The 25,754-nt window shown below is 42.5% G+C and overlaps 1 protein-coding gene across 2 annotated transcripts in view; it reads right to left on the bottom strand.

The window, feature by feature from the left end:
• The window catches only part of LOC106604936 (protein FAM13B), a 75,324-nt gene that overhangs the window by 30,079 nt on the left and 19,491 nt on the right, over window positions 1-25,754 (bottom strand). For both annotated transcript variants that reach the window (XM_014200084.3, XM_014200085.3), the window contains exons 4-6: window positions 25,343-25,555; window positions 24,920-25,097; window positions 24,153-24,294 (exon numbers count right to left, since the gene is read on the bottom strand). In XM_014200084.3, coding sequence (XP_014055559.1) covers window positions 24,153-24,294; window positions 24,920-25,097; window positions 25,343-25,555 — 533 coding nt within the window. The remainder of the gene's footprint in view (window positions 1-24,152; window positions 24,295-24,919; window positions 25,098-25,342; window positions 25,556-25,754) is intronic.

Raw genomic sequence — 25,754 nt, 5'->3', positions numbered from 1 at the left:
CCCACTCTTCCACCAAGGCACCTGCATGTTCCCGGACATTTCTGGGGGGGGAATGGCCCTAGCCCTCACCCTCCGATCCAACAGGTCCCAGACGTGCTCAATGGGATTGAGATCCGGGCTCTCCGCTGGCCATGGCAGAACACTGATATTCCCGTCTTGCAGGAAATCACGCACAGAACGAGCAGTATGGCAGGTGGCATTATCATGCTGGAAGGTCATGTCAGGATGAGCCTGCAGGAAGGGTACCACATGAGGGAGGAGGATGTCTTCCCTGTAACGCACAGCGTTGAGATTGCCTGCAATGACAACAAGCTCAGGCAGATGATGCTGTGACACACCGCCCCAGACCATGACGGACCCTCCACCTCCAAATCGATCCCGCTCCAGAGTACAGGCCTCGGTGTAACACTCATAAACGCGAATCCAACCATCAGCCCTGGTGAGACAAAACTGTGACCTGTAAGTGAAGAGCACTTTTTGCCAGTCCTGTCTGGTCCAGTGACGGTGGGTTTGTGCCCATACGGGACGTTGTTGCCGGTGATGTCTGGTGAGGACCTGCCTTACAACAGGCTTACAAGCCCTCAGTCCAGCCTCTCTCAGCCTATTGCAGACAGTCTGAGCACTGATGGAGGGATTGTGCGTTCCTGGTGTAACTCGGGCAGTTGTTGTTGCCATCCTGTACCTGTCCCGCAGGTGTGATGTTCGGATGTACTGATCCTCTGCAGGTGTTGTTACACGTGGTCTGCCACTGCAAGGACGATCAGCTGTCCGTCCTGTCTCCCTGTAGCGCTGTCTTAGGCGTCTCACAGTACGGACATTGCAATTTATTGCCCTGACCACATCTGCAGTCTTCATGCCGATGAGCAGGGACCCTGGGCATCTTTTTGGTATTTTTCAGAGTCAGTAGAAAGGCCTCTTTAGTGTCCTAAGTTTTCATAACTGTGACCTTAATTGCCTACCGTCTGTAAGCTGTTAGTGTCTTAACCTTTCCACAGGTGCATGTTCATTAATTGTTTATGGTTCATTGAACAAGCACGGGAAACAGTGTTTAAACCCTTTACAACGAAGACCTGTGAAGTTATTTGGATTTTTACCAATTATCTCTGAAAGACAGGGTCCTGAAAAAGGGACGTTTCTTTTTTTACACACACACGGATTAGTTCACTAAGATGTATGTATGTATGTATGCATGCATGTTCATGAGCTCCTCTCAGCCATGGCTCCCCGACACACACACACACACACACACACACACACACACACACACACACACACACACACACACACACACTCACCTTAGTGAACTAATCCATTTTGGAGGACTAGACTAAAAGCCGATTTATGCTTGATCCGAAAATGTGGTCGGAGGCTCCATATGGAGGGTGTGACGCAATTGCGGAGGCGCCAAATTGAGCTCAGTACTGCATCGCCATGCACCTCCCATATGTTGTAACAATGCGGAGGGCTCTGTATAGCTCCGCATTGACACAATTGGTTGACGGTTGGTGGGGGCGGTAGGTCCTGTATAAACACAAACTCACTTCCTTGACAACTCCGTTCACAACAAACAGCTTTGTAATGCTCTACGAAGCGCAAGTATAAATGCCCTGACTTCTGCAGAGCCATATCATCGTAAATGCAACATTGCCAATAGAGACGTCGGGTTGACCATGCAGCGCCCAAGAAGCCCAATGCACTTCTCTCCATAATGTGTTCTCTCCCAACAATTTGTGCACATTTATTGTTTCATAACTTCATTGTGTGAATTGTTTGCTTTTGATTGTTAGTGTATATCACCTCCACATTACATATCACCAGTAGTACATTTACTGTTAATTCCTATAATTTCTAATCTAACATGCTTGTTTGGTTATGATTATGTTAATGCATTCAATATATTTTTCCAGTCTTACCGTTCTCATTGTCGGAGTGGACACTGTTTGCAGAGTGCACAACCAATGCTACACTTGAGAGAAACAAGTTTTGGTTAATTTCATACCATTTATGAGTTTAGTCAATTTAAATGTAGTCATTGTCTATTGTTTGGAGCGATCCTGTCAATGTTGCGTAAGGATGTGCACCTGATTACGCATAGACATATACAGGCCTATAGGCAACCTGGCCTGTGCTCAAATGTAGGCATTTAAATGTGCCCATTTGGGGATCTGATAACTTTAAATGCACCACCACTAATGAGCTGTGGAGCTTGTCAAAGTAATGTTCATTTCTTCACCTCAAACAGCAAGCAAACAAAGTCTGTTTTTACATTCATTGAGAATGACAATAGTTCCTCAATGTAGGCCATTTGAAAAACCTTAACGTCGCTCTCCCTTTTGATAACCACTCAGCCTGAAAGGGAAAAATGTCAAGCTCTGATCCAGTGGAAACGTCATAAAAATAGGCCTACCTAATTACTTCTTATCAGTGCTTGACTTGGACTGAAATAGGTTCCGGTACTCATTTTGGGCGCTGGTCATTTTTTATATTTAAGTGCTGTTTATATTGGGTGTAGGAGCGCCACAATACTTTTGAGCTAATATTCTTTAAGAGGAACAGGAGCTCAAGCAGTACAACATTTGAGGTGCCGGTACTCAGCTCCGGTGAGCTCCTGCCCAAGTCAAGCACTGCTTCTTATCCGTTGCGCAAAAAGCCTAAAAATCTAATCTTATTGGACACATACACATAATTACCAGATGTTATTGTGGGTGTAGCGAAATGCTTGTGCTTCTAGCTCTGACAGTGCAGTAATATCTAACAAGCAATATCTAACAAATTACACAACATATACTCAACACACACAAATCAAAGTAGAAATGAATTAAAACTATATACAGTTGAAGTCAGAAGTTTACATACACCTTAGCCAAACACATTTAAACTTAGTTTTTCACAATTCCTGACATTTAATCATAGTAAGAATTCCCGGTCTTAGGTCAGTTAGGATCACCACTTTATTTTAAGAATGTGAAATGTCAGAATAATAACAATTATTTATTTCAGCTTTTATTTCTTTCATCACATTCCCAGTGGGTCAGAAGTTTACATACCCTCAATTAGTATTTGGTAGCATTGCTTTTAAATTGTTTAACTTGGGTCAAATGTTTTGGGTAGCCTTCCACAAGCATCCCACAATAAGTTGGGTGAATTTTGGACCATTCCTCGTGACAGAGCTGGTGTTACTGAGTCAGGTTTGTAGGCCTCCTTGCTCACACACGCTTTTTCAGTTCTGCCCACATATTTTCGATGGGATTGAGGTCAGGGCTTTGTGACGCCCACTCCAATTCCTTGACTTTTTGTGAAGTGCACCAGTCCCTCCTGCAGCAAAGCACCCCCACAACATGACACTTGCCACCCCGTGCTTCACAGTTGGGATGGTGTTCTTTGGCTTGCAAGCCTCCCCCTTTTTCCTCCAAACACAACGATGGTCATTATGGCCAAACAGTTCTATTTGTGTTTCATCGGACCAGAGGACATTTCTCCAAAAAGTACGATCTTTGTCCCCATGTGCAGTTGCAAACCGTAGTCTGGCTTTTTTATGGAGGTTGTGGAGCAGTGGCTTCTTCCTTGCTGAGCGGCCTTTCAGGTTATGTCGATATAGGAGTCGTTTTACTGTGGATATAGATACTTTTGTGCCCGGTTCCTCCAGCATCTTCACAAGGTCCTTTGCTGTTGTTCTGGGATTGATTTGCACTTTTTGCACCAAAGCACGTTCATCTCTAGGAGACAGAATGCGTCTCCTTCCTGAGCGTTATGACGGCTGCGTGGTCCCATGGTGTTTATACTAGCGTACTATTGTTTGTACAGATGAATGTGGTACCTTCAGGCATTTGGAAATTGCTCCCAAGGATGAACCAGACTTGTGGAGGTCTACAATGTTTTTCTGAGTTCTTTGCTGATTTCTTTGGATTTTCCCATGATGTCAAGCAAAGAGGCACTGTGTTTGAAGGTAGTCCTTGAAATACATCCACAGGTACACCTCCGATTGACTCAAATTATGTCAATTAGCCTATCAGAAGCTTCTAAAGCCATGACATCATTTTCTGGAATTATCCAAGCTGTTTAAGGCACAGTCAACTTAGTATATGTAAACTTCTGACCCACTGGAATTGTGATAGTGAATTATAAGTGAAATAATCTGTCTGTGAACAATTGTTGGAAAAATGACTTGTGTCATGCACAAAGTAGATGTCCTCACCGACTTGCCAAAACTATAGTTTGTTAACAAGACATTTGTGGAGTGGTTGAAAAATGAGTTTTAATGACTCCAACCTAAGTGTATGTAAACTTCTGACTTCAACTGTACATATGGACGAGCGATGTCAGAGCGGAATGGACTAAGATACAGTAGAATAGTATAGAAAAACTACATGCATGAGATGAGTAAAGCAAGATATGTAAGCATTAAGCGACAGATACCATAGAATAGTATAGAATACAGTATGTACATATTAGATGAGTAATGCAAGATATGTAAACATTATTAAAGTGACTAGTGTTCCATTCCTTAAAAAGTGGCCAGTGATTCCTAGTCTATGCCTATAGGCAGCAGCTTCTAATGTGCTAGTAATGGCTGTTTAACATTCTGATGGCCTTGAGATAAAAGCTGTTTTTCAATTTCTCGGTCCCAGCTTTGATGCACCTGTACTGACCTCGCCTTCTGGATGATAGCGGGATGAACAGGCAGTGGCTCGGGTGGTTGATATCCTTGATTATCTTTTTGGCCTTCCTGTGACATCAGGTGCTGTAGGTGTCCTGGAGGGCGGGTAGTTTGCCCCCGGTAATGCGTTGGGCAGACCACACCACCCTCTGGAGTGCTCTGCGGTTGTGTGCGGTGCAGTGCCAGGCGGTGATACAGCCCGACAGGATGCTTTCAATTGCGCATCTAAACATTTGTGCGGGTTTTAAGTGACAAGGAAAATTTCTTTAGCCTCTGTCTGTGTGGGTGATCCATTTCAGTTTGTCAGTAATGTGTACGCCAATAAACTTTAAGCTTTCCATCTTCTCCACAGCTGTGTCTGTCCCGAGCTCACTGGTGCAGGAAACTCTTGAGGGCCCAGAATATTTTATACAATGTTGCAAGTTCGCTAGCACAAGCTTCAGGCTGGACCCAAGTTAATAGTTGATACAATGTTTCAAGTTCGTTACAGACAGACCATGAGTAGCCAATGTCATTTATATATATTTTTTCCCATCAGGATATTTTCTACTTTTATTTGTTGGCTTTATGTAGGCCATTTTTACATAGTTGGCAATAGAAGTTACTTTAGGTTTGTATCATTTTAATTTAGACACAATTTTGATTAACCACATGAAAAAGATTGAGATGGGAAGACATTATTATAAATTAAACTGTTCCATGAAAATGTACATATGAAAACCATAACTGCACTCAGATCGGTAGAAATGGTAAGATAAATTGGCATTCCACATGAGAATGGTTGCTGATTCCTCGTATAGCCTATTACCGGCAACTTCAGGAGAGTAATTGCAGAATCTGAAAAGGCCAGCAGGACTGGAGGAGAATGGTTGGGTCAGGTTGAGTCATGTATCTTATCTCAAACAGTAAGTTTAAAGCATCAAACAAGCTCAATTAATTGAGTTGATTTTATTAAAACACATAGGGTATGTCTATATATAAAATCCACATTGGTCGAAAGTACAGACAACTTTTCAGACAACCAAGATTTGTTTGTTGTTATTTTCAGGGACAGCCCTTTACAGTGGGGTCCGGAATTATTGGATCCCTTGATAAAGATGATCAAAAAAAGTATAAAATAAATACAAATAATGAGCTATATTATAGAGGCCGTATATCACACGAAAATAAAAACGTATTTGGCAATGCACACCAGAGGTGGGTTTGGCTTTCGAAATAACAATGCATATGCAGAAAATACTTCCTCCTATACTCCCCTGCTCTAAAATCTAATTTTATTTGTCACATGCGCCGAACAGGCGGTATAGACCTTACTGTGAAATTCTTACTTACCAGCCCATAACTATTTTCTTGACTGGATTGTTGGTTAAGAAAATATTTACTAAATAAACTCAAGTAAAAAATAAAAACAATAAAAACAATATTATTAACAATAATGAGGCTACAGTATATACAGGGGGTAAATGGGTCAATGTGCGGGGGTACAGGTTAGTCGAGGTAAATTTGTACATGTAGGTAGGGGTAAAGTGATTATGCATCGATAAACAGCGAGTAGTGACCATTTCATTAATTCTTCAGCAGTATATAGGTCCTGGATGGCAGGAAGCTTGCCCCCAGTGACGTACTGGGCAGTACACACAACCCTACGTAGCGCCTCACACAGAACACAAACCGGCTGCGCACGTGCAACATCGCGCATAAATTAATTTTGTCCCTCTACACCAAACGCGATCATGACACGCAGGTTAAAATATCAAAACAAACTCTGAACCAATGACATTAATTTGGGTACAGGTCGATGTCCCTGTAACAACAATTTTGGACCTCCTTGTGGCCCCCCTAAATGTGCAGTATGAAATAATTTTTACATAACTAATTTTTGCTATCGTTCTTTTTTTACATCCGTTATTAGACAGTGGCAACACGGAATATGGTCTTTTGCCTGCTAATGCCTGCAATGCAGTGAAGAAAACGATTTGACAACAATAACGTCTTGGCCTCCCCAGTTGAAATGGTCTTGAACCGCCACTGGATGGCACGTGGGTACCTGCTTCTATAAACCAATGAAGAGATGGGAGAGGCAGGACTTGCAGTGCGATATGCATCAGAAATAGGAATTACTTCTATTTTAGCCTTTGGCAACGCAGACGCTCGTTGACGCGCGTGAGCAGTGTGGGTACAATAATTGAATAACATAGATTCCTGAATTTATTTTGCGACGCGAGCGGTGTAGTCCGGGTTTTACGGTCAGATGCTGAGCAGTTGCCATACCAGGTGGTGATGCAACCGGTCAGGATGAAACTGGCTCTCATGAGGACCGCCACAGGAAAGGAAGACCCCGAGTTACCACTGCTGCAGAGGATAAGTTCATTAGAGTTAACTGCACCTCAGATTGCAGCCCAAATAAATGCTTCACAGAGTTCAAGTAACAGACATCTCAATATCAACTGTTCAGAAGAGACTGTGTGAATCAGGCCATCATTGGAAAATTGCTGCAAAGCAACCACTACATAAGGACACGAAGAAGAGACTTACTTGGGCCAAGAAACACAAGCAATGGACATTAGACCAGTGGAAATCTGTCCTTTGGTCTGATAAGTCCACATTTGAGATTTTTAGCTCCAACCGCCCTGTCTTTGTGATACACAAAGTAGGTGAACGGATGATCTCCGCATGTGTGGTTCCCACCGTGAAGAATGAAAGGGGTGGTGTGATGGTGCTTTGCTGGTGACACTGTCAGTGATTTATTTAGAATTCAAGGTACACTTAACCAGCATGGCTACCACAGCATTCTGCAGCGATAAGCCATCCCATCTGGTTTGCGCTTACTGGGACTATCATTTGTTTTTCAACAGGACTATGACCCAATACACCTCCAGGCTGTGTAAGGACTATTTGACCAAGAAGGAGCGTGATGGAGTGCTGCATCAGATGACCTGGCCTCCACAATCACCCGACCTCAAACCAATTGAGATGGTTTGGAATGAGTTGGACTGGGAGTGAAGGAAAAGCAGCCAACAAGTGCTCAGCATATGTGGGAACTCCTTCAAGACTGTTGGAAAAGCATTCCATCTGAAGCTGGTTGAGCGAATGCCAAGTGTGTGCAAAGCTGTCATCAAGGCAAAAGATGGCTACTTTGAAGAAACTAAAATATACATTATATTTTAATTTGTTTAACACTTTGTTGGTTACTACATGATTCCATATGTAGTACTTCATAGTTTTAATGTCTTCATTATTATTCTACAACGCAGAAAATCTTAAAAATAAAAAAACCTTTGAATGAGTAGATGTCCAAACTCTTGACTGGTACTCTATACAGTCTGCAAACAAAGCAAGCATCTCTTATGCAGGACAGGTCATGTGGGCTCAGATGTTTTCTATGTACAGTGTACACACAGAGAGACTATAAACACCAAGACATCTGTTACAATTACCAATTAGTGGTTGCTGCTGTACATTTTCAGCCAGGCTGGCTGTACCTTGAATAGGTCCTATTGAATCAGTGGTGGTGACATCCCTTGAAATGTACCTAGCGTTAGACGTTGACACTGCAGTCGGTGCAGTAAGTGCAGAGCCTGCTGCTAATATGGTGGGAGGTATATTACATTGTACAAGACGTTCCATAAAGATCTAAAGATAGATCACACCATTCATCACCTTGGCTGAAAATTGTTCCGTGCCCTATGTTTAATGTTATAATTGCAAGGAGAGAGAGACTCGGTGGGGTAACCTAACAGAATAGGAATGATTCCTAATAGATATTCGGTCTGTGTCTTTGCCTGCGTTTACAGAGGCAGCCCAATTTGGCTCTTTTCTTTCACTAAGAGGTCTTTTGATTAATCAGATCAGCTCTGAAAAAGATCTGATGTGATTGGCCAAAAAAGTTCAGAACTCAGCTGCCTGTGTAAACGCAGCATACGGTGGGGGAAAAAAGTATTTGATCCCCTGCTGATTTTGTACGTTTGCCCACTGATAAAGAAAGGATCAGTCTATAATTTTAATGGTAGGTTTATTTGAACAGTGAGAGACAGAATAACAACAAAAATATCCAGAAAAACACATGTCAAAAATTTGCATTTTAATGAGGGAAATAAGTATTTGACACCCTCTCAATCAGAAAGATTTCTGTCTGCCAGGTGTCTTTTATACAGGTAACGAGCTGAGATTAGGAGCACACTCTTAAAGGGAGTGCTCCTAACCGCAGCTTGATACATGTATAAAAGACACCTGTCCACAGAAGCAATCAATCAATCAGATTTCAAACTCTCCACCATGGCCAAGACCAAAGAGCTCACCAAGGATGTCAGGGACAAAATTATAGACCTACACAAGGCTGGAATGGGCTACAAGACCATCGCCAAGCAGCTTGGTGAGTAGGTGACAACATTTGGTGCGATTATTCGCAAATGGGAGAAACACAAAAGAACTGTCAATATCCCTCGGCCTGGGGCTCCGTACAAGATCTCACCTCGTGGGGTTTCAATGATCATGAGAACGTTGAGGAGTCAGCCCAGAACTACACGGGAGGATCTTGTCAATGATCTCAAGGCAGCTGGGACCATAGTCACCAAGAAAACTGTTGGTAACACACTACGCCGTGAAGGACTGAAATCCTGCAGCGCCCGCAAGGTCCCCCTGCTCAAGAATACATATACATGCCCATCTGAAGTTTGCCAATGAACATCTGAATGATTCAGAGGACAACTGAGTGAAAGTGTTGTGGTCAGATGAGACCAAAATGGAGCTCTTTGGCATCAACTCAACTCGCCGTGTTTGGAGGAGGAGGAATGCTGCCTATGACCCCAAGAACACCATCCCCACCGTCAAACATGGAGGTGGACACATTATGCTTTGGGGGTGTTTTTCTGCTAAGGGGACAGGACAACTTCACCGCATCAAAAGGACGATGGACGGGGCCATGTACCATCAAATCTTGGGTGAGAACCTCCTTCCCTCAGCCAGGGCATTGAAAATGGTCGTGGATGGGTATTCCAGCATGACAATGACCCAAAACACACGGCCAAGGCAACAAAGGAGTGGCTCAAGACAAAGCACATTAAGGTCCTGGAGTGGCCTAGCCAGTCTCCAGACCTTAATCCCATAGAAAATCTGTGGAGGGAGCTGAAGGTTCGAGTTGCCAAACGTCAGCCTCGAAACCTTAATGACTTGGAGAAGATCTGCAAAAAGGAGTGGGACAAAATCCCTCCTGAGATGTGATGCAAACCTGGTGGCCAACTACAAGAAACGTCTGACCTCTGATTGCCAACAAGGGTTTTGCCACCAAGTACTAAGTCATGTTTTGCAGAGGGGTCAAATACTTATTTCCCTCATTAAAATGCAAATCATTTTATAACATTTTTTACATGCGTTTTTCTGGATATTTTTGTTGTTATTCTGTCTCTCACTGTTCAAATAAACCTACCATTAAAATTATAGACTGATCATTTCTTTGTAAGTGGGCAAATGTACAAAATCAGCAGGGGATCAAATACTTTTCCCCCCCACTGTACATATGCACCGCATTCCCCCTCCTATTCTGAGATGTTTTAGAACCCATAAACGCTGACTTACTCTCTCTCTCCCCCTCGCCAACTGCATCTGCTGCTGCCGTGTCACAGCCACATTGCCATGGCAACAGCTCCCTGACACCACTGATTGCATTTCAGGGTCTTGTCCCTCATTGTGTATGCAGACGGTTATGAGTAATGGTTGTGTGTTGTCATGGCAGCGGTATCTGTCCGCTGTCTGTATAGCAACAGAAAGAGAGCCCAGGGAGGAGGATTCTCACACTGTTTTAACAGATTAGACACATTTATCCACATCAACAAAGCCCAGAACATTGAGCATTTCTCCAAAGGTTAAATATACTGAAGGGGGAGACTACTAAAGGTCTCTGTTGGATGAATGGGGAGTCAAAATAACCTTCACATTTTACAACACAAGGGCCTGACAGCTGTAAATGCTCACAATGTGTTACAGAGACCATGGAACTTTCTGTATCATCTCCACAAGCTTTTCATAAACCGCCGGGTGCGGACAATGATTATTACGCATTGACAATTACCTAGAACCATTTCCCATGTCAAATTCAGATGTAGAAAGGCTTGATTCTACTAACTTTTTGTGGATTGTTTTCTCAAAAGTTTAGAATATTTTTCTCAAACACATGGAATATTTATCCAAAATATTAGGTCATAGGCTAATCAATGTTTACATCTACAGTGCCTTCAGAAAGTATTCATACCCCTTGACTTACTGCACATTCTGTTGTGATATAACCTAAATTCTAAATGGATTAAATGTATTTATTTTCTCACTTGTCTACACACAATACCCCATAATGATAAAGTGAAAACTGTTTTTAGAAATGTTTGCACATTTATTGGAAATGAAATACAGAAATCTCAATGACTTAAGTATTCACACCCCTGAGTAAATACTTTATAGAAGCACCTTTGGCAGCGATTACAGCTGTGAGTATTTCTGGGTAAGTCTCGAAGAGCTTTCCACACCTGGTTTGTGCAACATTTGCCCATTATTCAAGCGCAGTCAAATTGGTTGTTGATCATTGCTAGACAACCATTTTAAGGTGTTGCCATGGGTTTTCAAAACTGTAACTCGGCCACTCAGGAACATTCACTGTCTTCTTTAGCAAATCTACTATAGATTTGGCCTTTTAGGTTTTAGGCCTGCTGAAAGGAGAATGAATCTCCTAGTGTCTGGTGGAAATCAGACAACCAGGTTTTCGCCTGTGGTTAGCTCCATTCCGTTTATTTTTTAATCCTGAAACTCACCAGTTTATGCTTGTAATCGCTATGCTCATAACATGACGCAGCCACCACTATGCATGACAATATGGAGAGTGGTACTCAGTGATATGTTCTATAGGATTTGGCCCAAACATAACACCTTGTATTCAGGACAAAAAGTAATTGTCTTGGCCATGTTTTGCAGTATTACTATAGTGCCTTGTTGCAAACAGGCTCCCTTCTTTTCACTCTGTCAATTAGGTTAGTATTGTTGAGTACAATGTTGTTGATCCATCCTCAGAGTTTAATGGCTGTGATAGGAAAAAACGAACTGTTTTAAAGTCACCATTGGGCACATGGTGAAATCCCTGAGCTGTTTCCTTCCTCTCTGGCAACTGAGTTAGGAAGGATGTCTGTATCTTTGTAGTGACTATTATTGAACACAGGAGGAGTCCATGCAACTTGTGACTTAAGCACATTTTTACTCCTGAACTTATTTAGGCTTGCCATAACAAAAGGGTTGAATACTTATTGACCCAAGACATTACAGCTTTTTATTTTTAATTAATTTGTAAACATTTCAAAAAAACATAATACTACCTAGACATTATGGGGTATTGTGTGTAGGCCAGTGACAAAAAACCCAAAATGTAATTAATTTTAAATTCAGGCTGTAACAACAAAATGTGGAAAAAGTCAATGGGTGTGAACAGTTTCTGAAGGCACTGTATATGTTAAACAAGGAGGAAGCCATGCATTCATATTTTGTAATCTTGGTTAACCCATAACTAAGGTCTTGTGTAATTGGTCAGACGCTCGATTAAGTTATGAGTCCATACATGTTCAATTAAAGAGTCACCATTTTGACTGATAGTTTTTGTGGATCTCTGAGCGATGTTCTATAGATTCCCTTGGTCAATTAATTTGTATCTGAGATATTGCCGTTTTAGCAGGCAGAAATTCAGCCGGTATGACGTAGCATTGAGATAAAGCCGGTCTCACTACACTGGAAGTTAAAAGGAACGCAACTTTAAGATTGCGAAAACATCTATCATACAAGTCAGATTTCATAAGCCATTGATCATATTTTTGCGATACCCGTACCTCTGGAAATGTGTAATATAACAGAGGGTATAACACATTTCTCCCATTTGTCTGCCTCTCAGTCCAGGGTGCATTGCATGGTGCCATTGTGAATGTCAAACCCCACTCTGAGGCACATCAATTTGCAGATTGAACATGGTGAGATTGACTCCTAAATTGATAGTGCAGTTTGATTAGGCGATTTTACAGATAATTAGCTACTGCACACGCTGATAATGACTTTGGTATTATTGTGTGTAGCTACGTTTGCTAGCAAGTTACCTAGCTAGCCAGCCAATCCATAGAGAGAGCATTGTGGGTTTTGTAGTTAACTTTAGCTGTAACAGATTTCCACAACAATTCACACATTTTGCTACCAATCTTATTATACAAAATGAAACATTTGTTGACAAAAAAAAGTCATTGTTCTCACATAGTGTTATGTAACACTAAATAATAGGAATGAGTGGTTGGGTGATTTTTTCCTTTAAGAGAACAGAGTGATAACCTCTGCAAGTTACAGGCAAGTCTATGGGCCAAATGTCCCCTCACGGAACTAATGCTGCTCGTTATGTCACGCATCCCATTGTATCTTGACAGACATACGATAGCATTTATGTTTCCGTAGTCTGTCCATGAAAGATTAATATTATGTAACAGTATCTGCTGACTTCATCTAATTCCACCATGCCTAAAATTGTCATCATACAGAACAGAAAGTACCAAGCAGGGAGCTCAAGAAGTGGAAAACGTTGTTTCAGTCACCTGTTATTATGAATAGGACACCTCAGAGTTTCTGACTAGTGAATGTGATTTCTAATATCCTAGGCTGTCAGGTAAATCCATTTGAATTCAATCACTTTTTGACAGCATCCCTTTTGATTTAAACAAAACTTTCCAGACATTTTTGCCTATGGAAGAAGTGGTCAGATCGTTACTTTCTGGACCTGAATGCCAAAACATTCACTGGAACTGATAAACGGTTGAGTTAGAAATAATTTAAAAGCTTACAAAAAAACAGGGTTGTCAAACTATCTTGTAAATTTGTAAAATCATATATAAAGCTACAACCACATATTCACATTATGTAACTTAGACCCTACTTTACATCTGAGGTTTGTGTTGTGACCGTCATCAGTTGAGACATGCTCTTAAATACAGGGTAGGTGTACTTTCAAATCATAGAAATTAGAGCCGGGAACAATACCAGTATTGCAATATTTGTTCCATGGAAAAAATGAAAACACGAAGCAGATCTAACTATTAGGTCCTTTAAAAACCAGCTGTCTGTAAAATCGTATGTGCTATTGCATGGAAAATAAACAAATGTGACTCTGCAAAGACAACATAATGATGTTTGTTTACAACATTAGGGCTTTTTTATTTCCCTAAAGAAGTTAAATCCGCTTCATGTTTTGTTTCCTTGCTGCGATAGTAACGAAAGTCACAATACTGGTATCGTCCCTGCCCAAACAGAATGGACTGATCCGTTCAGACCACTGCCATTTAGCTGATACACCATTGAAATTGAAACGTTAAATTCTAATTACTACCACAAAAGATGGCTGCCGGTCAATTTAATTGGACATGTCTATTCTATATATATAGTGCCTTCAGAAAGTATTCATTCCTCTTGACTTAATCCACATTTTGTTGTGTTACAGCCTGAAATCTAATTGGATTAAATAGATTTCCCCTCACCCATCTACACATAATGCCCCATAACGAAAGTGAAAACATGTTTAGAAATCTTTGCAAATTTATTGAAAATTAAATACAGAAATGTCATTTGCTTAAGTATCCGCACCCCTTAATCAATACTTAGTAGATGCACCTTTGGCGGCGAATACAGCTTTGAGTCTTGGATATGTCTATCAGCTTTACACATTTGGGTTCTCCCATTCTCCCTTGCAGATTTCCTCAAGCTTTGTTAAGTTGGATCGGCAGTGAACAGAATTCTTCAAGTCTTTCCACAGATTTTCAATGGAATTCAAGTCTGGGCGACTTCCACACACTTGTTCTGAAGCCATTCCAGCGTTTCATTGGCTTTATGCTTGGGGGCCATTATCCTGTTGGAACGTAAATCTTCACCCTCATTCTAAGGTCATTTGCACTCTGAAGCAGGTTCTCATCAAGGATTTGCATGTGCTTGGCTACATTCCCTGTTCCCTCTATCCTTACCAGTCTACCAGTCCCTGCCGGTGAAAAGCATCTCCATAGTATAATGCTGCCACCAGCATGCTTCACGGTGGACAAAGACATAGTGCTTTTCATTCAGGCCAAAGAGTTCAACTTTTGTCTCATCAGACCACAGAATATTTTTGCCTTATGCGTTCAGTCTATCACGTGCCTTTTTGCAAACACCAGGCGTTGTCATGTGCCTTGTTCTTAGGAGTGGCTTTTGTATGGCCACCCAGATTGGTGAGGTGCTGTACAGACTATTGTCCTTCTGGCAGGTTCTCCCATCTCAGCCAAGGAACTCCGTAGTTCTGTCAGTGGTCAATGAGTTCTTGTTCACCTCGCCAACCAAGGTCCTTCTTGCCAGGTTTCTCAGTTTGATCGGACACCCAGCTCTAGACAGAGTCTGGAAGTTCCATATTTTTTCAATTTCCCAATGATGGAGATCACTGTGCTCTTGGAAACTTTCAACACTGTAGAAATTGTTTCATACCCTTCCCCAGATATGCCTCATCACAATTCTCTCTCAGAGATCTACAGGCAATTCCTTGGACTTCATGGTATAGTTTCTGCTCTGACATGTACTGTCAACTATGGGACCTTATATAGACAGGTGTGTTTCTAAATATTGTCCAAACAATTGAATTGGCCACAGGTGTACTCCAATCAAGTTGTAGTGACATCAAGGACGATCAAAGGAAATTGGATGCACCGGAGCTCAATTTGGGGTGTCATAGCAAAGGGGTGTGAATACTTATGTATTGAGATATTTCTTTATTTAAAAAAAAAAATGTACATTTTATTTTCACTTTGTCATTATGGGGTATTGTGTGTAGATGGTTGAGAATTGTTTTTATTTAAATCCATTTAGAATTCAGGCTGTAACAACAAAATGTGGAATAAGTCATGGGGTATGAATACTTTATGAAGGAACTGTACAGTATTTATATGATTTCAATAGGTTTCCTATAGAGGATTGACAGTATCATTTACAACAGATAATCCCATTCAAACATTCTCTGATGTGTGGACCTCCATATTTGTGGTACCACTTGAAAGTAGAAATGTCTATTTGAGTCCCATTTTAGTACATTTATTAGCCAAAACATGACACCCACCCTGTATTCAAGAGCATGTGTCTCAACCGATGGCGGGCACAAGACAATAACTCCAGTTGTAAAATAGGGTCAAAGCTACGACATATGCAAATATGAAGAAAATAATAATTCTCATTTACTGTAAAAAATACAATTTAAAATCTAGAAATTATCAAAGTTTGACAACCCTATTTGTAAGCTTTTCAATTACAGCAATCTCAACCGTTTATCTTTTCCAGTGATGAAGACATGGATGTCTCCTGGTGTGGTGGGGTATACAAAATAGGTAAACATTGACCACATTTCTCTCTTGAATGTTTTGGCATTCAGGTCCAAAGAGAGAGAAAAAAAAAAAATGTCGGGGGAGCACTGTTTAACTAATCTTCTGCACTGTTTAACTAATCCAGTAAAATGTGATGTTGAGATGGAGTGTCGCCTTGTTACCGTCCAAAAGTGGAAGTCGTATCACAGGCTCTTTCCATTTCCCCTGAAAACCGGATGCATACGGTTTCTTCCGTCCCCGCTGAGGGTGGCTAGAGGATTAAATGTTTCAGAAAGAGGGCTCTGTGTGTTAGCCACTCAGCCCGAGCAAGTCTGCCCGTTCGCTAAGGACCAGTGGGTAGAGACAGCAATGTGAGGAACAAAAGGGCATAACCTTGGCTAGGGCTAGAGCAGGGGTTCCCAAACTTTTTCCACTCGGGGGCCCCTCACGTCTATTTCTATGGCACTGTTCATGACACAAACTGTTCACACCCCTCTTGTTGGTGGAGAGAATTTTGAAGGTTTAAAGCTAATTTCCTCCAATTCTAGACATTTTGTCATGGGGTTCAACAAAGTTTTTGCAGTTTTAAAGCTAATTTTCTTGCACTTCTATACATTCTGCCATGTCTAATGTGTATTCATGTGATATTTCAGTGACAAAAAAATAACAATATCTATGGGCAAAAAAATATACAAACAAGTTAGCTGACATGGGCTAGTTGATCTGGACATTTCTGACAAGCTATAAATAGCTTTAAGGTATGCAATGACTAACATGACAAGAGGAACTGATGATGCACTACCCAATTTTGAAATTGCACCTTGTGCATTCATTGTTTTATTTTGTTTAGACTACTGCAATGCTCTACTTTCCGGCTACCCGGATAAAGCCCTAAATAAAACTTACGTTAGTGCTAAACACGGCTGCTAGAATCTTGACTAGAACCAAAAAATATTACTCCAGTGCTAGCCTCTCTACACTGGCTTCCTGTTAAGGCTAGGGCTGATTTCAAGGTTTTACTGCTGACCTACAAAGCATTGCATGGGCTTGCTCCAATCTACCTTTCTGATTTGCTCCTGCCATACATACCTACACGTACGCTACGGTCACAAGACGCAGGCCTTATTGTCCCTAGAATTTCTAAGAAAACAGCTGGAGGCAGGGCTTTCTCCAATAGAGCTCCATTTTTATGGAATGGTCTGGTCTGCTTATCCATGTGTGAGATGCAGACTCAGTCTCAACCTCTAAAGTCTTTATTGAAGATTCATCTCTTCAGTAGGTCCTATGATTGAGTGTAGTCTGGCCCAGGGGTGTGAAGGTGAATGGAAAGGCACTGGAGCAACGAACCACCCTTGTTGTCTTTGCCTGGCCGGTTCCCCTCGCCACTGGGATTCTCTGCCTCTAACCCCATTATAGGGGCTGGGTTACTGGTGTTCTTCCATGCTGTCCCTAGGACGGGTGCGTCACTTTAGTGGGTTGAGTCTGAAGTGATCTTCCTGTCCGGGTTGGTGCCCCCCTTGGGTTCGTGCCGTGGGGGAGATCTTCGTGGGCTATACTCGGCCTTGTCTCAGGGTAGTAAATTGGTGGTTGAAGATATCCCTCTAGTGGTGTGGAGGCTGTGCTAGGCAAAGTGGGTGGGGTTATATCCTGCCTGGTTGGCCCTGTCCGGGGGTATATTCGGACGGGGCCACAGTGTCTCCCAACCCCGCCTGTCTCAGCCGCCAGTAATTATGCTGCAATAGTTTGTGTCGGGGCTAGGGTCAGTCTTATATCTGGAGTATTTCTCCTGTCTTATCCTGTGTGAATTTAAGTATGCTCCCTCTAATTCTCTCTTTTTCTCTCGGAGGACCTGAGCCCTAGGATCATGCCTCAAGACTACCTGGCCTGGTGACTCCTTGCTGTCCCCAGTCCACCTGGTCGTGCTGCTGCTCCAGTTTCAACTGTTCTGCCTGCGGCTATGGAACCCTGAACTGTTCACCGGACGTGCTACTCTCTACCGAACCTGCTGTCTCAAACTCTGAATGCTCGGATATGAAAAGCCAACTGATATTTACTCATGAGGTGCTAACCTGTTGCACCCTCTTATAACCACTGTGATTATTATTTGACCCTGCTGGTCATCTATGAACGTTTGAACATCTTGGCCATGTACTGTTATAATCTCTACCCGGCAAAGCCAGAAGAGGACTGGACTGACCACCCCTCAGAGCCTGGTTCCTCTCTAGGTTCCTGCCTTTCTAGCGAGTTTTTCCTAGCTATCGTGCTTCTACATTGCTTACTGTTTGGGGTTTTAGGCTGGGTTTCTGTATAGCACTTTGTGATATAGGTTGATTGATTGGAGGTCGAGCCTTAGAAAATAAAATAATATACAATTGAATAGAGAAGAGCATAATATTCACTCAAATTCCACCGCCTTTGGTTTCACTCTTGCAAGAGCGGGTATGCAATTTTCTCCGTTTAGTTTTTCCAGGTTTCCATTTTTTTTTTTAAAGTTTCGCTCTCTCTCAAAAATCACTTTATTTATAGAAAAAACAACAAAAGTGGATATTCTAAGTCCACAACAATGCTTAAACCACATCAGACCACTTAGAGGTCTGGGAAAAATAAAGACAATTTGATTTTTGGTTGCAGCTACCCTTTAATGCAAGTGCGCACCAGCATGAGACTGTTGTTTGGTTAGCGATGTTTCTTTAGTGCTCATGTGATTGCACTGTTCGCATCAATTCAGTGGCCAATTGTGTTGCAAATGATCATATTCTGCCAGGCATAGGCTACTTTGTAGTTAATATTTAATTGAGAAGGTTTTTGGAAAAGCCTTTCCAACTATACTAGAAGGTTATGAATAGCATCATCGCTAAAGGCTACACAAAGTGGTGCATTTCTGTGCCGTTTCAGAAAGTTGCAGGAAAATACGAATCACTTTGTTGAGGTCTTATGATTAACTTGGGCAAATTCATGATCTTTCTAATAAGTTCAATACATTTAGTTGATTTCCTACTAAGTTTTAATTTCTGGATACTGTGATTCCGTCTGCAGCGCTGACTTTATAGGGCACCCACAGGTGCCATATGCCTTGCCTGTAAAAAACAATGCCCTATCCCAGGCTAAAGTAGAGCAGCTTCATCAGAATGGGCCAGAGAAGGGTATCTTATGTAGAACAGGCCTGGAGGGAGACGATGGGTAACGGCAATGTCCCCATCACAACCAGCCACTCCAGCAGTAGAGTAGGGAGAAGCTGAGAGGAGAGAAGCTGGCAGGGAACCTGAGATTTATGCCTGGATTAATTACCAGGGACCCTTGTGAGCTGTCAAGTGCTCCTCCGCTACCCTGGCTCAACTCCAACTCGGTTGCTGTTTCCTTCTCCAATTAGCTGCCTACCTTCATGCCTTCCTCTCCTACTCCACAGCTGTACAACAATGAACCTCATCGACCCTGCAGAGCTTCCTCAGAATAGGATGACCCTGCCTTATTCAGATGAGTGTCACTGTGCAACAGGATGACCTTTCCTAGCAACAACACAGCTCAGTCCCTCGCAGTTATGACTAGCCCAACCCTGCCTCAAGGCTACTACTATTCCTGATTAAATGCAGTGAAACTGAAGGCAAGGAAGCGCTTCCCACCGCCCTATGGTCTCTGGCCAGGCAGGATAGAATAAGCACTGCTGGCTGCCTGACTGTGCGGTGTGAGAGTGACTTAGCCTGGCGAGTCAGTCTTAATACTCCTTGAGGTCCGTTAGGAAACCCAGACGTCCCCGGAGATGGCCGCAGGTGTCGGTTCCACCGCTACGTCACCATGGTTATGTAAACACTGCGGTTACACATTTTTCTTCATACAGAACAGAGGGCCATTCCTGAACAGCATTTCCCTGAACTATTCAGTTACAAAACAGAGGGAGAATAGAGTCATATGAAAGGAATGTGGCTTATCATTGTCAGTTTCCTGTGTAAGAGTGCCTGCCTCTGGAACGCAAATATGCGGCCGCCATCGAGGATTAGGTCCAGATTTGAGAGGGTGCAGCAGCACATCTGCCTAACGCTGATCTGAAGACTGCTGTGTGTGTGTGTGTGTGTGTGTGTGTGGTGTGTGTGTGTGTGTGTGTGTGTGGCGGGGAGCCATGGCTGAGAGGAGCTCATGAACACCCATTTTCCCACAAAATGCTGGGAACTTCTGGCGCAACCATTGCTACTTCATAAAAGGCATGCAGGCAGGTATAACAGAAGCCATCTTTCAGGCTCAGGACCATGACTGAACACTTGCTAATGGACACACCTCTAGGTGTCTCCATGGGAGTAGAAGGCCATTATAAAAAAGGCATGCAGACAACAAAGGGAACTTCAACTCCACCCCAAAGCCTCTTCACTTTCTCCATTCTCGCAACAGTCGTCTTTGGCTTGGGACGGAAAAACTGTCCCCAACATTTGACTGCTTTGAATAAACACTGCAGTAATTCCATAATCTCCATTTTTTTTTCATGGCAGTGCCAGAGTGGCTGGAATAATGTTAAAACCCTCTACTTCCTCATTACGGAAATTCAAATGAACATATTTTCCGTCAACACAGGCATGGCGGAATAGAGTTAATAATTATGTTAGGTAATAACAACCAAAGACCATTATACCTTGACGTACGGGCTCCCTACCGCCACGCATTCAGCCTTTAACCCATGCAGCAGGGCGAGTGAGGTTTTACAGTGCATTCGGAAAGTATTCAGACCCCTTTCCACATTTTGTTAAGTTACAGCCTTATTCTAAAAATGTATTAAATCATTTTCCCCCCCTCAATCTACACACAATACCCCATAATGACAAAGCAAGAACAGGTTTTTTATTTTTTAAAGAAATGTTTGCAAATTTATTACAAAAACAATATATGACAAGTATTCAGACCCTTAACTCAGTACATTTAAGTACAGGCTCTGGCTGGGCCACTCACAGACATTCAGAGACTTGTCCTGATCCACTCCTGCGTTGTCTTGGCTGTGTGGTTAGGATCATTGTCCTGTTGGAAGGTAAACTGTCACCCCAGTCTGAGGTCCTGAGCGCTCTGGAACAGGTTTTCATCAAGGATCTCTCTGTACTTTGCTCCGTTCATCTTTCCCTCGATCTTGACTAGTCTCCCAGCGCTGAAAAACATCCCGACAGTATGATGCTGCCACCACAATGCTTCACCATAGGGATGGTGCCAGGTTTCTTCCAGACGTGACACTCAAAATTCTGGCCAAAGTGTTCAATCTTGGTTTCATCAGACCAGAGAATCTTGTTTCTCATAGTCAGAGTCCTTTAGGTGCCTGGCCACTACCAAAAAGGCCTGATTGGTGGATTGCTGCAGAGCGTTGTCCTTCTGGATGATACTCCCATTGCCACAGAGGAACTCTGGAGCTATGGCAGAGTGACCATCGGGTTCTTGGTCAGCTCCCTTACCAAGGCCCTTCTCCCCAGATTGCTCAGTGTGGCCGGGCAGCCAGGTCTAGGAAGTCTTGGTGGTTCCAAACTTCTTCCATTTAAGAATGATGGAGGCCACTTTGTTCTTGGGGGTCTTTAATGCTTCAGAAATGTCCTTCACTGTACTTCCTTAGATCTGTGCCGACACAATCCTGTCTCGGAGCTCTACGGAAAATTCCTTTAATCTCATGGCTTGCACAGTCAACTGTGGGACCATATGCACACACACACACACACACACACACCTTGTGTGCATTTCCAAATCATGTCCAATTATTTTAATTTACCACAGATGGACTCCAATCAAGCTGTAGACACATCAAGGATGGTCAATGGGAACAGGATGCACCTGAGCTCAATTTCGAGTCTCATAGCAAAGGGTCTGAATACCTATGTAAAGAAGGTATTTCATTTTTTAAATTTTATTAGTAAAAATGTCTATAAACATGTTTTAACTCTGTCATTATGTGGTATTGTGTGTAGATTGATGAGGGAAAAAATGAATACATTTTAGAATGAGGCTGTAATGTAACAAATTGTGGAAAAAGGGGAAGGGGTCTGAATACGTCCGAATGCACTGTCAATGCTCTCTTGGGTAAATAAATGAAACTAGCTCCAGTAGACAAATCATTTTGAGTGTGAACTATATAACTGTACTGTATTAAATGGACCGGAATTACGCACATTATTCAAACCATGATAAAGCAGGGAGAAAACATGCGATTCTGTTGCAGAGTTACAAGTATAGGCTAATGAATTTGATTTTAAAACATATTTTTGTATAGTTAGTAGGCTGATGCATATACAGCACCAGTTAAAAGTCTGGACACACTTACTCATTCCTTTATCTTTACTATGTTCTACATTGTAGAATAATAGTGAAGACATCAAAACTATGAAAATAAATTAAGATTCATGTAGTAACCAAAAAGAGTTGAATCAAAATGTATTTAATATTTGAAATTCTTCAAAGTAGCCACCCTTTACCTTGATGACACTCTTGGAATTCTCTCAACCAGCTCAACAAGGTAATCATCTGGAATACATTTCAATTAACAGGTGTACCTTGTTAAAAGTGAATTTGTGGAATTTCTTTCCTTCTAAATGCATTTGAGCCAATCAGTTGTGGTGTGACAAGGTAGGGGCTGACAAGGTAAAAGAGATCAGACCATCATTACCTTAAGACATGAAGGTCAGTCAATCCGGAACATTTTAGGAACTTGGAAAGTTTCTTCAAGTGCAGTCGCAAAAACCATCAAGCGCTATGATGAAACTGGCTCTCATGAGGGCCAATAGAGAGAAGGAAGACCCAGAGTTACCTCTGCTGCAGAGGATAAGGTCATTAGAGTTACCAGCCAAAATAAATGCTTCAGAGTAAAAGTAACAGACATCAACTGTTCAGAGGAGACTGCCTGAATCAGGCTTTCATGGTCGGATTTCTGCAAAGAAACCACTACTAAAGAACACCAATAAGAAGAGGAGACTTGGCTGGGCCAAGAAACACAAGCAATGGATATTAGACCGGTGGAAATCTGTCCTTTGGTCTGATGAGTCAAATTTGAGACGTAGAGTAGGTGAATGGATGATCTCTGCATGTGTGGTTCCCACCGTGAAGCATGGAGGTGGTGTTGTGATGGTGCTTTGTTGGTGACACTGTTGTGATTTATTTTGAATTCAAGGCACACTTAACCAGCATGGCTAACACATTCTGCAGCGATACGCCATCCCATCTGGTTTGCACTTAGTTGGACTATCATTTGTTTTTCAACAGGACAATGACCCAACATCTCCAGACTGTGTAAGGGCTATTTGACCAAGGAGGAGAGTGAAGGAGTGCTGCATCAGATGACCTGGCCTCCACAATCACCCGACCTCAACCCAACTGACATGGTTTGGGATGAGTTGGACCGCAGAGTGAAGTAAAAACAGCCAAGTGCTCAGTATATGTGGGAACTCCTTCAAGCCTGTTGGAAAAGCATTCCATGTGAAGCTGGTTGAGAGACTGCCAATAGTGTGCAAAGCTGTCAAGACAAAGGGTGGCTACTTTGAAGAATCTAAAACACAGTTGAAGTCGGAAGTTTACATACACCTTAGCCAAATACATTTAAAATCAGTTTCACAATTCCTGACATTTAATCCTAGTAAAGATTCCCTGTTTGAGGTCAATTATGATCACCACTTTATTTTAAGAATGTGACATGTGGGAATAATAGTAGAGTGCATGATTTGCCCCAAATTTGAAACTATGCTTGGGGTCATTGTCCATTTGGAAGACCCACACATATGAAATGTGAAATCTGACTGGCTCAGCTAGCAAGTTTATACTAGCTTTCAAGCACATTGACAATCTTGAGAAATACTGCTTGTTGAAGTATAAAACTCCTTTGCTAGATGTAAAATGGCACGACTAAGATTTCTTCACCCCCCAAAAAATGTACAGAATTGTTTTAGCTTTGAATTAATCTGACTGATTAGAGGCAGAAATTGGGTTCGACAGATGATGTAACCTAGGTAATATTTTTCAAATGTTATGACAACACGTTGTGGCCAAACTACTTCTGATCTATCCCAATACTGTTTGCGAAATACAAGATAGATCAGCCCAGGCAGAATCAACGTGCTGACGCAAGACAATGGCCCAGAATAGAACATCTCTAGAGGGGAGAATAGGAGTGTCCTTACCTGTTCATTGATGGAGCTGTAGTCGGTGGTGGAAACATCATCGTCCTCCGAGTCAAAGAACTCCTCCTGATTCTCCAGCAGCTCCGCCAGGATGCGGCTAACTGACTCCTGCTCCTTCAGATCCTCCACGTCCGTGTCTAAACTAAGGATAGAAGATATGACCTCAGATCAGCTGTTATCATAAACACACATCTGTGTCGGAACTACAATATACAGACAAGAAACGACCTTAGATCAGCTTTTATCACTACCATCCCACCTTACAATAAACTTAATGATGCAATGAGTGACTAACTTTAGTTTGAGTAATCTGACTCCACATCAGATGACTAAGAACTGGTGCTAGTAAGTACACAAAGATCAAATATTCATATTCAATAATTAGACTGGCATTGACAGAACAGCTGTTGTCTCCCTTAAGTCAACAGAACACGGCTGTTTTCAGAGCATTGGCCACAGACGCTCTCGTCTAGAAGATGCTCTTACTATTATTACACAATGCAACCCCTCACGTGGCTGCATACATGTCTAAGCTTGATCACCAGGGTGTGTTATATATTTCATGATATAAATGAACATGTTGCCAAATATAATTTCTGTTCTATAAGCACTTATACAGCACCATCTCCTGTGAGAATTCCAGCAACGTGAGATTGCCATTATGCAGGCATGTACACGTAAAAAAAACTGAACGCCAAGTACAAGTACTAAAGGCCTGTGGAGGTATGGGTGTATGGATAGGCGAGGTGCTGTGTTGTTGGCCTTACTGGAAGATGTCTGGTCCGAATACCGCGGCGAGGGCGCCGACGCTCCAGCTTTCCTCCTGGAGCGAGGCTACGCTGGACAGGAAGCGGCACAGGAAACGCAGCAGGCTGTAGTTAACCTGAGGCAGCTGCTGGAGGAAGTACTTCATGTTGCGGGCGAGCTCTTCCTCGCTGCTGTAGTCTGGACAACACACAACAGGGGATTGGAGATAGATGGTGCCAAGGGAAAGACGTAAGAGAGTCAGATGAGGAGAGAAGGTGGAAAAAGATGGAGAAGGATGATGAAGAGAGAAGGAATTATGCGCAGCGCCTGTATAGGGGGTACAGGTCAGACAAACAGAAACCGAGGAGGAGGATGAAGAGGTAGAAGACTGAAGAGAAGGAGAATAATAATTATGAAAATGAGGATGACTAAGATAAACGTACCTTGGTAGAGCTGCAGGATGTGGGACTGCATGCCTGCAGGGATGATGGGCTCTGGGAGCTCCTGCAGGAAGAGACGCAGCAGGCTGACGGCAGAGGCCAGGTCAGCCTCCTTCTCCAGGTCCACCTCCTCCCCAGAGTCATAGCGCTGCCGTAGCCACTCCACCCGCTCCGCGTTACCGTTGACTAGGAACAGCCCCTCCAAATCCAGACGCCCTGAGAGCAACAGAGACAAAGAGGACAGCAGTCAATCACTTGCTCTGTCTGCTAAACAGTTATATATGAATGACTCCTCTTTGTGAGCATAGACTGTGAATACATCTTTCACTTTGAGTAGAACGGCTACATGAATTTTTCAAACAGATTCCACACTGATTTTAGTACATTAATAAACTGATCAAGTTGAAGGCCTAAT

This window comes from Salmo salar, chromosome 05, assembly GCF_965601325.2.
Source record: "Salmo salar chromosome 05, fSalSal1, whole genome shotgun sequence".
Lineage (NCBI taxonomy): Eukaryota > Metazoa > Chordata > Actinopteri > Salmoniformes > Salmonidae > Salmo > Salmo salar.
This window is presented reverse-complemented; position numbering and strand designations above follow the sequence as displayed.